We start from the raw sequence: 13,962 nt of genomic DNA, 5'->3' as shown, positions 1-13,962 counted from the left end.
TCAAACCGTGGATGCAAAGAACGGGAAGTGGGTGGGAGAACCCCCATTACGTGTGTGCATCGAATCTGAAATTCCGCTGCCTCAAAAAGATGAGGGTGGATGTTTGCCCTTGTGGAGTGGCCCAAGGAAGGTTGAAATCAGTCTAAACTATTCTGAGTACAAAAATTATCCCCTGAGGTCTGAGAACAGAGCTTGGTTGGAAGAGCAAGGGGACTAATATGGTTGCAAATCAAAAAGGGAGTAGTTCCTCGAGCTAGTGAACAGACATTTCAACTTCAGTACCAATGTTCTGCAGAAAAAACTTGACTTTCCCCAGTGTAACACTGGGACACTCAGAGGTGGTACAGGGACATGATGAGAAACAGACTGTGTGCTAAGTGAATGCCCAGTTATCTGTCTAACAGTGGTTTATTCTTACAACTCTACTTTCTAGTCTCACCATCAAACTGATGGAACTACTGGTGTGAGCCTGTGGCAGTTAAAGCAGTAGCAAGATTACTTGTACTCCCACAGCGAGGTTAAATCAGGCTAGCCAAGTGGCTACAGAGAGTTATACTTCTGCAACAACCTCTTTTTTTCTCCTTAAACTGTTTTGTTCATCTGCCAGTAACCACATGATTCTAAGGCTAAGGATTCCTTTTTGCTTTTCCCTTTAAGACATGGTAAAGAAATCTGGCTCTCATCTCTGTACTTGAAATAAGACAAGTTGTACAGATGGTGGTTTGTCTTCAGCTGGTATTTTAAGAAAAGCCTGGAACAAACTCTTTCTCCACAGGATCTTACCTCTCCCCAACAGAGTAGCAAGCTGCAAACTGATAACTGTTAAACACTTGCAGCACGTTCAAATACACGGTAACCTAAATCACTGCATTTCTTTTTGAAGATTGTCCTCCTGCCTCTTTTGATGCTAGCAACAGACTTAATCAAAATCAGACCCAAAGGATCAAAAAAGCTCAGAGTCCAGGCTTGTTTCCTGGAAACTGACAGTCAGCTGATCTGTCCTGGAGATACTGCTCACTGCGCCTGGCTCCATCCTCGCATACTCCCGCAAGTCTGCCTGAAGCAACACGCCAGGGCTCAGAGCCAGATTATTGTTAGTCATTCAGGAAAAGAAGCCAACACCATCCAGCTTGCACTGATCAGGACTCCAAAGGCAGTGGAAAGGTAAGCCTGATGGTTCTTCTGCCGTGATGCAGGCTCTTAGCAGCAGCACTGGAACAAAAGGGAAACTTGCTCCCAAGGGATCCCACTGTTACCGTAGATAGTAATCAATTGCGGCGGAGAAAGCGGCAAATCCACCACAGCCGATAACCCCTGCCTTCAAACCAGCTGCAATGTAAAAAGAGTGGGAAAGAATTAGACAAAATAGGAAAGATATTTTTCTTCCCAGTAATTAGCTTACGCTGTGCTGGCTTGAAGAGTTTACACCTGCAGGAACCTGGGGTCCGCTACCAGGAACACACGAGCACCCCCACTGCCCAAGGTGAGGGGGGGGGAACCTGGCACACACTGGACTTAAAACTACCTCGGCTGGACTAGCACGGCACGCTGGCTGGGTGCTGTGTTGCTAAGTCTCCCCCCAAGGGATAGAAGAGAAAACGCTACTGGCCATTGCTGATTTCAGCGCACACTGATCCGAGTGCTGCAAGTGGCTTTGCTGTTGGACTAGGGAGGGATAGGAAGAGCAGCTACTGCTTTCAAAGCTCTAAGAGGATTAGGTCCAGGACAGACACAACTTAACAAGCTCAATTAGAAGCACTTTCAAGAGCACTTTCTTTCTTTTATGCTCTGTGGACAGTTTTTTGTTTTAAGGAGAGGTGGCAGAAGTTTGATATTTCTGGTGAGCAGAGCAGCTCTCTTCCTACTTGGGGCTTTTCTCCAGATGTTGTTATCACCCAAGGCTTCCCAAAGTCCCCACTAGTGCCTGCTGGACTAAAATCCCAGTGCTCCTGTTCTTTTACAGCTAAATAGAATCGTCTGTTTGAATTGATACATGAGGAAGGAGGAAAGCATTTTACACACTGCAAATTAACAGAGTTACTGCCAGTGAAATAATATATAAGTAGAGCTCTGTTAACACAAGAACCGTAGCTTCAGAGAGTTGCTCAGGATGTATTTTTGGCTCCCTCCCCACGCCACTACAGAAGAGCGTGGATAGCTAACACCATTTCCTGATTTTTCTTTCAAGTCAATTCTGTTGATTTTCCTCCAATCTCGCTGTCCTGTACGACCAAGCCTTCCCTACCCACGCATCTTTCAAGCTGACAGGAAAGCAATAGAGAGAGCAGTTCTGCCACTCTGAGTACAGTCTCGTGTTGACATCACCATAACCAAAGAGATTTGTAGTGTGTGTTCTGTTAAAAACACTGCATGCTGCATAACCAAATTAAAGTCTTATCACAGAAATAGTTCATAGCAGGCACTACCAACCTCTGAAGCCGATTGCTCCTCCTGTGATGCAGCCGCTAATAACACTATTCTTCCAGTCTGACTTTCCACGATACTGTGGAATTAAAAATCAGAGTCAACACGTAAATACAGAACAGACATGCAGTATCTGTACTAATACCAAGAAAGATTAAATGATCTTCCAGCCCCTTCTCAGCTGAGGATGTTTTTCCCTCTATTCTCAGCAGATGGCCCCCTGCACTCTCAAACCTAAGACTTGCAAGGCCAGAAGAGGAAGGAACAGGTCACCGGGAGAGGTAAGACAAATCCACGTGGTGCCATGCAGTGCTATGGCAAAGATTCGCGGGTGAGCCAGTACAGCCCCCAGAACACAGCACTGTGCACTAGCACCAGCTCAAGAGATTTTAAAGGCACTATAACTACATGAGCGCAACGCTGAGCCTGGCCATGCTGCCTGGTTCTCAGCACAGGTGAGAGCCACAGCATCCTCCTGACAAAGATGTACTATTTCCATAGCCAGGGCACGCTAGTTTTTCACCAGTGCAGAGATCTCTTTGTTCCGCTCCATTGTGCAAGTAGATACACTTTTCTTCTAGATGAGTTAAGAAATAATTGTGTCTTTCAATTAAAAGGCAGTACTCAAATTCATAACAGGGTAATTTTCCTATTTAAGAAAATGGATGATAGATTTACCACTGAGCTGTACAAGGTCATTTCTTGCTGTAGGGGCAAGATGAAAATAGGCCTGTTACTTAAGAACTTTCATCAAAGGATCCCTTTCTGCATATGGAATTTTTAGAGGCTCAAATTACCATGTTGCAACTCGCAGTTTGATGTTTTACAGTAACAACAAGTACCTGTAGCTAGCATTTTAAAAAGTAATGCCTATACTTGCTAATACATCCAGGACTTGAACTGAAAAGGACTTCACTATTGCATGTTCTTCTGCTCATTCTGTCAGAGAACAGCAGTTCTGAAGACGGGCCTCAAAGCTGAAAAGCTCTGATGCCCAAGAAACGGGACAAACTTAGCCTACTCCCTCGCCCTGTTACAAAGGGAATATACATACTTACTTGGATCTAGTAAAAGAGATTATTAAGTGCACAAGAAAACATTATTTAATGCTTAAGAAGTTATTACTCACAGATTCTACCACACATTCGGTGCAGGAGAACATGGCACCCACAATGGCGAAGTTCTTTGCGTAGGATATGCCTCGCTGCCCCATATCTTTGAGGACCTCTTTTGCGGTTGGCGTGCGATACGGATCCTTGGGATCGAACCCAACATTGGTGTCGATGCCAGCTGTGAAGACACCAAATGCGCCTCCCAGAACAAACCCTGTAAAAGACAAACAGTATAAAATGAACCTTGGCTGGATTCGAGCAGCGCATTCCCCCACAGGCACCAGAGCACCTCCGCTCCCCCTGTCTGTCAACGCTGCAGCGTGCAAGGGGCAGTGCAAGAGCACAAATGGCCTGTCTCTGAATACTGCAGCCGCTGTTGCTGACACCCTCCTTGCTGACAGCCTGTGCTGTGCTGAGGAAAGGCGGTTAGTACCTCTTCCTTTGCAAGGAAATCAGTCAGAGAGAGATTCCGCCCTGGGACCTGTGACAGACACTGGAGGAGGCTTACAGAGAGGAAAATTAAACACGGGGGTCCCTGTGCTGCAGCCTCTTCTCCATCCGCCCCTTTCCCGACTCCACCGGGACCCCCCCGTTCCCTAACCGCCCCCACAGCTGGCTGCCCCGGCCACCGCTCTCCCCCAACGCCCCGTCACTCCAGCCTCCCCCGGCTCCCTCAGCCGCTCCCGCCGCACCTCCCACGCAGGCCAGCGCCGCCTTGAAGGCGCAGCTCTCCATGGCCCGCTCCACCATCTTCTGCTCCTCGCTCTTGGGCGGGCTGGGGATGCCGCCGAGGGCGGCGGGGTCCCAGGCGCGGGGCCGCCGCTGCTCGCCCACCAGGTGCTGCAGCAGCAGGCTGTACTGCAGCGGCGGCGGGGGAGGCTCCGGGCCACCCGGAGCGGAGGACGGCGGCGCTGCCGCCATGACCGGCCTCGGACACCCGCCGCCGGCTCGGCACCACGTCCCGCCCACTCGAGGCGCCGGTAACGCGGCTCCCGACAGCCGCAGCGGCGCGCGGGGGCCCACGGGAGTTGTAGTTCCGCTGAGGGGAGGCGCCGGCCGCCCCCTCAGCGCCCGCCCAGAGAACTGCAACTCCCGGCAGGCTCCGCGGCGCGACGAAGGTGGGTGGGTCGCGCGGCGTCTCACGGGATTGGCAGTCCCTTGGGACCGACGGGGACTACATTACCCGGCGTGCTGCGCGCCAGCCCCCTGGCGGCCGTTAGGGCGGCTGCAGGTGAGGTGAGGGCTCCGGCTGCTGGAGCATCCTCGAGAGCGGCGGCGGCGGCGGTAGGTGAGCGCGACTCGGGCTCGGGCTCCGGTTCTGGCTGGGGCAGGCCGGCGGCCTCGCCCGGGGCAGCCCCGGGCTGGGGGAGTGCCGAGGTGCCGCAGTGCGGGACGGACTTCCTCTGTCCTGGCTGAGGTGCGGGGAGGGAGCGGGAAGCTCTGAGGTGTCGCGGTGTTAGCGTCGTCCCCCCGCCGTTCCCCCCTTGACTGACTTCTGGCTGCGCTGGTGCCAGGGGGCAACAGGTCCCGCACCCTGCGACGGGGCGCGCGGTTGCAGCCTCTCCCCGCGCCACCCGTCGAGCGGCCGGGACGAGGACAGCCCGCTGGTGAGGGCAGCGGGTCCTGGCGGTTACCGGGGTGGGCGCCGAGCCCGGGTGCCGCTGTCGTTGCCGGTGCAGAGACCAGCTCTTCCCGAAGCCCTTGCCCCACGGAGGGGTGGATCAGTGCTGTGGTGCACCTGAGGTGCTGTACGTGTGTGGAGGCTGGAGCGCGGGACAACCTGTGGTTTACCCCAACAGCCTTCGAGTGTCGTCTGAGGTGAGAGCTGAAGAGCCTTATGGCACCTCAGCGTATAAGCTCCTAGCCTGAGCTCAGAAAAGATACCTCCACTCTTCCATGTTTTCCGTAGGCTAGGTGAAAACGCTGGAGCCATCTCCTGTAGCCTTTCTGAGGAAACCCTGGCTGCCTCTGGCGTAAAGCGGCAGTTTTACTTCAGGACCTGTATATCTCAAAAGGGCTTAGAGAACAACCAAAATCTGTCTTTCTGTCACAAAATGCGAACTTAGCTCATGTTAAATCACATAGAAACCTTGGCTCTTGGATGCTTCTTCTGTTTGGTAATGAGGTGAGAAGTGTTGCTTTAATGCTTTTTACCTTCTGTAAACAAGGTGCTGTGAACGTTAAAAATCTTCTGTGTGCTTTGCTTGTGTTGCATTTTGCGTAGCCTGTTTTACTTTCTTGTTCTTGTGGACTAGAACAGGTTTTCTGTTCAGCTTGGCACAAGTGAAGGTAGGTATGCCTTAAAAATAGCTTTCTTGACTTCTTTTTTGATATTTTTCTGTTTTAATTTTGAAAGTTACCCATAGATTTCTAACCCCTAAGAAACAGAGGTGATGGTTTCAATAGGATGCTTCGAAGTAGTGTATTTCAATAATTGAAAATTATTTAAGATTTAATAATTATTTTAAACAATGAATTAAGTATGAAATCTTCCTGATATCCTGAAATGCAACTCTTTAGAGATCATGAAGTAATCAAACTTCTTTCTTTTTTTACCCTTTGCACTTTATCTTGTTTCTGTCTTAGTTTAGGACTGGATAGGTAAGTTCAAATAACAATTTCAATTGATGGTTTTACCACTTCAAATATTTCATTATAGGAAGTTCGTTTTCAACAACTTTCCTCTTAAATTCCACTGCCCTCTACTGGCTGGACCAGTAGGGTCCACCTTCCCGGGGCTCTTCCCCCTCCACTCTTTTTTTTTTTTACTCCTTTTTTTGTTTGTTTGGTGGTTTTCTTTTTTTTAAGGTCAGAAACCGTTGAAAAGCGTGCTATGAAAAATCTACTTAAACAGTATCTTTACAAGGTAGAGAAGGTTGCTGGCAGGATGATCTCCCTAAGGAGCCCTGAACTTTTTAGATTTCAATCTTCTTGATCCAAAATAACCTAGTTGGGCTGATCTTGAAGTCACACTGCAAAGCCTATTTTCTAAAGGCATAAAGGGAAAAAAGATATGTTGGATTTGGAATCTGAGCACTGAGAGTTTACATGTATAGCTGGAATATTGTTTTGACTTTCTTTTCTCTGCTCCCAGGTTTTGGAGAAAATGCTGGGTTACTATTTGTAAACATAATATTTTTATAAATACATATTTTGTAAATATAATTATATAAAATACTTATATTTATATATACGAATATTTATTTAGAAATATATGTTATATTCCCCTCCCCCTTAGGTGTTTAAATAGTTTTTTCCTTTTCCCATTCATGCTGTTCTGTGTTCTACATATGAACAAGTGCATGTGCTTGAGTATTTGAATAATCTCATCTGCCTGAACCGACTTTTCATGTGAGTGAAATCAGATGCAAGATTAAGGCTTGGAGTGAGAATCTGACAGTTCAACACATCTTTGATAACTAAGTTGTTCAAATGAAACTTTCAGCTGTTTCTTTTTTTATAAACCAGTGAACTTTCATTATTGCAGACATGTGTAGCCAATGCATTTGATCCTCTTCCTTCACCAGGCTCTTATCATGTGAATGCTGTGCCTGAAATCACACTTTCATCTTGGAGCTGTTAAGTCCAGTATAAGGCTTAGGTTATTTTTAACCTTGTCTAGTCCCAGATGAGACATTCTTGTTCTGTGTGAGTGTGCCTGTTTCCTGTGTGATGACAGCATTAGGTGCAGATGATTATGAGTTTTTCTACAGCCTGCAACGGACCCAATGCTCCAACGTGCTCGGTGTCTGTTTCAGCAGAGGGCAGCACATGGGCATATTAAATAATTGCGTTTCACTTGACCTTTAGAGTGACTCAGTCTTTCTCCCACACTTCAATATTCTCCAGACAGGATAAACCTTGGAAATAGTGGGGGGTTTATCTGAAATCCTCTTTTTGCATATGTCTCTTTGTTGTAGATCTTCCAGGTTTTGAATAAGCTTTGGCTGTTATTTTTAGCATTGCTATTTAAAAAAAAAAATCATAGCATTCAACCTTATTTTGTAAAACTGACAGTTCTAGAGTCTTTTCTGAAGTTATCTAACTGGGCAGGACATGACTGAAGGTGGAAGTCAATAATTAGATTAAATCCATTCTTTTTCACTTATGCTTACCTGTCTGCACCTTTTTCCCTTACCAGAACTATGATGATCTAGGGGAATGAGAGGAAAAGGGGATAAATTAATGGATAGTTTAATGAAAAAAGGAAAATCTTTCAGTCATACCACAAGCAGAAGAAAGTATGGCTGCTTTGCAGTTGGTCACACTGCTGACCTTGCCTCTTGTGTAGCAAAGAGGTTTCCAGTGGCTACAAAAGGAAGTGTGTTGGGGCCTTGCTGGGCTCTGATTCTGGCAGCACCACTTAATGTTTCCATTCTATAGTCTTCTCATCTATATATTAAGGCTGATGCTTTCCTACTTCTCATCCAGGTTGTGAATGTAGTATTTTTTTTGGCTAAAAAATTTTAGGTTTGAAAGGGCATTGGAGAAGTAAAGTGCTTTGTGAAATATACCTAACTTCAGTGAAGAAAGTTGCTTTAACTTCTGTACTTCTCTTGGCTTATATGAGTTTAAGCAATTTATTTGTTTGAGAGTGTAGTTGGTTTTTTTTTTTTCTGAGGTAGCAAGGCTTTCCATGTTGGAGAATACCATCACTACCATGGCAAACAGCTAAAGTACTGAAAAAAGGTTAGATTGTAGCTGGATGGCAGGTATATGGGAGTTAAAACTGAAGAGGCATCTTGAGTCACTGATTTTTTTAAAAATTTTTTTTTTCTTTAGGTCAATATAGGACAGACTGCAGAGAGAGAGATTTAAATAAAATCTCCCTTTAGGATCAGCAGACTTGTTCCTTGTGACTCTGTTTTGTAACGCAGAGAGAAGGAGCAGGATGTGGGTTTTCAAGATGTTTGTTTGATCCTGTCTTCTCTTTGACGTTTTACATCTCAAAGTGCACATCCTTTTTGAAAGTAAGGTGGTTTCTTTGTGTTTGTCCCACTTCAGCAAGTTAATTCTTCCCCTCTTCCCGATTTCCCTAATATTACACATGCTTTTGTTTTCAGCTATGAAGTTCAAAATGTGCTTGTGTTGTAACTTGTGGTCTAAAAAAAGATCTGCATAAAGTTTCAGACGACATCATCTCCCAGGGATTTTAGCTGTTGCTATAGAAGCCTAAATTCTCTTTTGAGAGACCTTTCCAATATAAAGAAGTTGATACTGGGGGAAAGTTGTCATGGAAATATGCCGTTCTCTCAAAATTTCCTATTCTCTCAAAAAGAGAAAGGAAATCTCAATTTGATGACTGTTACATAGGCTTAGCCAGCTTGGTGAAGTGGCTTCATATCTGGAGATATGATTCGGCAGATTCTTTGTTACATTCCAGTGGACTGGAATGCTACAGACTAGAACCCAAATAAATACATTATTTAACATTTATATCACCAAAGATACCTCCTCAACTCAGTCAGCTTCATGTTTATCCAGATTCAAGTTTCCTCATTGCGTAATAACGTCTAAAAAGCAGTATGACACTATTCCTTAGGCTACCCAACCCTCCAGATAGGGAGGCAAGGTCCCTTTCGAGCTGAGTTTGTGACTGTGTTACAGGGATGGGGCTCCAGGTTCCCTGGTGTCAGGCTGTTGGAGTGGGTGCAGGGAGCAACATGATCTGCAGCTGCCACTGATGTTTCTCTGTTGGAAGGAACCCCCTCCAGGTGACGTTGGTAGGCTGGGGAGTTTCCAGCAGCCTGGTTCTAATCTGGGATGAGCTGTAGCACAGCCTTTTATTATACTTTATTATACTTCAGAGCGGCAATGACCACTTTGAAAGGATTTATAGAGCTACCACTATTGAAATGAGGTTTTCAGAACTAATTTTTAAATGACTAACTAAAAATAGTTTATTCTGTGCAAGCTTCAGTGCCATTTCAGATTTGAACAGGAGTCTTTTGTGTCCAGCTGAATGGTGATATAAGCAGATCTCTCTCCATAAACTTCTTGCCCACTTATACCATCAGTAAGCCTGGTTGGTTCCCTGGTTTCAAGCTTTTTGTGTCTTTCTTACTAAAGCCTCCTGATATCTAATTGATGTGATTATGAGTGAGCTGCCTTTAAATATCTATTACCAGTGTCACCATGGTAACTGCTGTAAGAGTTTCTTGCTGGTAGAAGGTTTCCAGCTCCCTGAGATACAACAGGGCAAAATGTTTAGGCTGTTGTTTTCATGGTTTGTTTGAGATCACACGCAATATCAAAGAGGAAAAAAACCCCCATATATCTTATTTTTAATAACAGTGAATATTAATGGTACTGAAAGGAGTAAGATTGATTTTTGGAGTCTGTCCTCAGATCAGAGACTAGAGGACAGTTACATGGGCAGGGACAGACCAAGCTTTCCCTGGAGAGCATGCCTTCACCAGCAAGCTCCTGCAGGAATAGGAAAATGTCGCTCTCCTCAACTGAGCCAACACTTGGCCTTTCTTTTGATACTGTCAACAAGTGAACTAATTAATCCTAATGAAGGATGCAAAATCGTGATATTCCACTTGCCACAGAGCAGGCAGAGTTGCTGAGTGATTCAGTCTGGAGTAGAAAAAATTGAGCTGGCTTGTATGTTCTCTCCTCACTTCTCTGTATTTCCAAACTGCTACTTTTTTTCTCTAGGCCTTCAGCTGCTGTGTACCAGGCTAGCAGTGTTAGCTGGGCAATATCTAGAGTGACTTTCCTGCTGTGCTGGATTTCCTAATCTCTCCCCTTTCCTTCTCTTACATCTGCTTTCTTTCCCAAGTTCTTGTTGCTTGGCCAATCAATCCTCTTTTTCTCTGTAATGACAGTTGTTTCTATAGGCTTCTCCACATGACAGGTTCACTAATGTCGCTCATGCTAACTCTGTCACCTCAGGGGGTTGTTTTGCTTCCATTTATTTATTTATTTATGGTAAACAGGTCACAAACTCCATAGGATACTTCTTCCTTTTCATGCAGTCTGTTCTCTTGCTTCATTACCCTCCTATTTTAGTATCTGCTGGAGATTTTAAATTATCACTTGCTTTTACAGAAACTTGGAAAGCTGAGCACCTATTTCTGCTGCTTTCCCACTTCATTAGCTGTGCCTGCTGGTTTTGGCATGTAGGCCCTCTACCTTTCGGTAAGGGAGGCTTCCGTTGGTGTAATGGGCTGTTCAGTGTAGCTGTTCTGTACGAGAAAATGGGAGGCTGAGCTTATGGACCTTGAGGAGAGGTGCAATTTGCATTCATTTTTTGGGTTTGTGTGTGGGGCCAAGTGACATGACAGAGCCAGAGCGAGTGGTACTGTGTACCTCTGTGATGGAAAGAGTTCCAGCTGTCTGGAGGAGGAGTTGGTCCTGATGAAGCACTGATATTTGTCCTTACCTGCCTCAGAGGCAACATGATCCACATACTAAGATCTTTTTGGCTGAGCTTAAAAATGCTCATAACTGATTTTAGTTATAATGTTTATTGTCTGCCAAATTTGGACTGAGGGTTTAAAATCTGAAGTAATTATGATTACTAACCAAGAAATCCAAGGAAATAATTTTCATAAGAAATCTTGAAAGCAGAACCAGGATCTCAGAATGGAATTTGCTTGCATTATACCACTGCATATTTCTTAATAGTTATTCTGTAATACTGCGGTTAATACTGGGAGGATCTCAGTGTTTGGGTACTTCAAATTTCAGCTGCATGGTTTCTCAAGTGTGCTAAGTTGATTTGTAAGTTTAAGCAGCAGCAAACATGTTTGTTCATACAAGCTGTCTGGAAGCAAGGAATTGCTGAACTTTAATTTAGATTCTCCCTTTTTTCCCGGATTTGATTAGGTCACCAAAGCCAAACTTTTATGCTCTGATTCTGCGTGTGTATGTACAACAATATGGATGTCTTTTGCAAAACTGCTGACTTACTATAGGGGAGCTAAGGTCAATGGGCACTGTAGATCGTAATATTCTGTCAGTAGTTTAGGTGCCTTTGTTTCCCTACCTGTAAAATAGATAAGTTATTAAGCTACTGCAATGATTAGCTGATTCTGTTCAAGTAATCTGTAAAAGATGCAGAGAGTAAGAACAAGATGGAAACTCTAAGACATTGCTATATGGGGAATCAAACCTTACCAATAGCTTTTTTCCGAAATCCTGATCTACATTAGAGGGCTTGTTCATCACCTGGGACTTGAACTCCTTGTGCTTCAGCAGTTTTCTCTGTTAATTTGTCCTAATTTTTGTTGCTGCTGGGCTCCCTGTGATGCACTCTGTGCATCTAGGCATATCCCGCAGTTCTGTTTCCATTCAGGGGTTGTCAGCAGTTCCAGTGCAAGTCCTTCTGAAACAAAGCTGACAACTCGGGTCTTTTATTTGCATCACCCTGAAATGCACCAAAAAGTTCAAAGCAGTGGGGCATTCCTCCACCATCCCGTTGGGGTTTTTTAATTCTAAGGCAGTCTCCAGCACACATCTTCTCCAGTCCTTAATTTTCCTGCACAGCTCTCCATTGTCAGTGATCAGCAAAAATTTAATGACATGGTTTGCTGTTCAAGGCTCCTTAGTGTTTTTAATGGATACCTGTTGTAATTCCTTTCCTGTTAGGTGATAAAATGCAAGCTTTTCCAGCATGTGATCCCTCTTGGACAATAAGCAAAGGGAGCAAGTAGGGTTGTGCAGTATTTTGCCTGTGTAGGTAGTAAGAACTTGCTGTGCTACTTGAATATGGTAATTCTCTATGAATTGATAATGAATGTCACATTATAACCTATATATCAGAAAATTAATGGTGAGGAATAACAAAGAATGGAGATATTCCCTTTCCCCTAAGTCTTTCATTTAGTCATTGAAATAAAAAATTTCAGTTAAGTAAAAAAAGAACACTGAAAGTCTTATCTTCCCCTTTCAGGGAAGAGCACTGAGTATTGCCTTTTTCACATATTTAGGTTTAGCTGCATTTTGAATAGAAGGGTGACTGTGGTAAAGCTATCCTTGATTTATTGCTGTGTCCTGATGCCTAAGAAAGTGCAGGCATTTGAAAATTGCAGAGAAAAATAAACTTCGGATAACTGTGTGTAAAAGTGATCAGAAACTTTTATTTTAAATATATGAAATATAGTGAATATTCTTTCACCACATAGATTTCCTTCCTCATTTTGCCTTTTTCTGTGGCTTGGCTTTTTTGGGTAGATAGATGTCTGTTAACTCTTCAGTGTTCTACTCAGAAATGACAGAAATGCTGAAAAATGCTGGTACCTCTTACAGACTCTTACTTTTGAAACAGGCAGTTTCCTAATTCTATTTTTGACTTACTTAGTGGCTGTTCCCTTGGAAATTTTAAAGTTGTTGTCTGATCTTGTGAAATTTTGGCAATAGGCACCAGAGGAAGCTGTTTTTCTTGTCTCCTATAGCACTCCCATGTTCCATACAACATACCTGCCTTTTTTCCAAATTTAATTATTTTAGTCTCTTCCAGCAACAAATATTTTCTCTAGTTGCTGGTCAAAGCTGGTAGCCATGCGACAGGCTGAGCTCCTCAGGTATATGAGTTGGGAACACGAAACTGTGTAATAGTCTCTTAAGAACAGGGAAAAAAAAAAATCTTGAGTTCTCCTAGTCAGCACACACAGCTTTCTTGCACTGGTGGAGCCTTTTTGGCAACAGTTGCAGGAGTTCGCTCTTTGTATCCGCCCATTTGATCAGCATCATCTTGTTAACTGAACAGCAGTTGTTTTTGTCAAAAGGCAAAGTGGTGCCCCATGATTCATTCTGCAAATGTCCACTAACTGCTTGAACTTCCTGACATCTGTAGTGGAACTGAGAAAATAAAGAAGTTTGTATCAGTTATGTACAAAAAGGAAGAAAGCGCGGAGTAAATGCTGTCCCAAAGCCATGGCCTGACTCCACTAATACCCTCTGTCTGATGCAGACTTTCCTTTGTAATTGCTTTTGGTTTTATAACTCCCGACAGTAATGTTCCAAGCCTTATAACTGAATTAGAGACTTGCTTTAAAAAGACATTGTTATTGACGTAATAGCCTTGTTTATGGAATCTCTCTCCTTTGTAATTAAGGTTGTTGCATGCACAAAAGCAGTTACATATAGCATAAATATCTGTAAATGCAAAGATACTTTAAATCTTGTTCCTTGTGTGAGCCTTTATTTTTCCACTCTCTTTCTGTGCATTTGCTTCTCAAATGAGCTATGCCACTACAAATTCTGCCCTTTGCCCGTTCCATTAAGTTGTGTCTCATCTATATTCGTTCTTGTAAAATTGCACAGGCAGTGCAAGTTGCAACATAAAGTATCTGAATTCCTCAAATGCAGTATTTTAAAAGTGTATTGATTAGTGGGGTTTGGTTTTCTTCTCTCATACCTTGTTGCAGAGTCGTGGGAGCTAGTGGATTGAGCAGCATGCAAGCAATATGCTCAC

General features: G+C 44.1%; 1 protein-coding gene across 1 annotated transcript; it reads right to left on the bottom strand.

Annotated features, from left to right (window-relative positions):
• Nucleotides 1-386: 386 nt before the first annotated feature.
• Nucleotides 387-4,524, bottom strand: TIMM22 (translocase of inner mitochondrial membrane 22). The gene is made up of 4 exons (XM_075518440.1): nucleotides 4,229-4,524; nucleotides 3,554-3,750; nucleotides 2,431-2,503; nucleotides 387-1,329 (listed from the first exon to the last, which is right to left on the bottom strand). Exons 1-4 carry the CDS (start codon nucleotides 4,455-4,457, stop codon nucleotides 1,253-1,255), a joined length of 576 nt encoding a protein of 191 aa, XP_075374555.1. The 5' UTR covers nucleotides 4,458-4,524; the 3' UTR covers nucleotides 387-1,252.
• Nucleotides 4,525-13,962: the final 9,438 nt, after the last annotated feature.

This window comes from Mycteria americana, chromosome 15 (genome assembly GCF_035582795.1).
Source record: "Mycteria americana isolate JAX WOST 10 ecotype Jacksonville Zoo and Gardens chromosome 15, USCA_MyAme_1.0, whole genome shotgun sequence".
In the NCBI taxonomy this organism is placed as follows: Eukaryota; Metazoa; Chordata; class Aves; order Ciconiiformes; family Ciconiidae; genus Mycteria; species Mycteria americana.
Note: the sequence above shows the minus strand (reverse complement) of the source record. Positions and strands in the feature narration are given on the sequence as shown.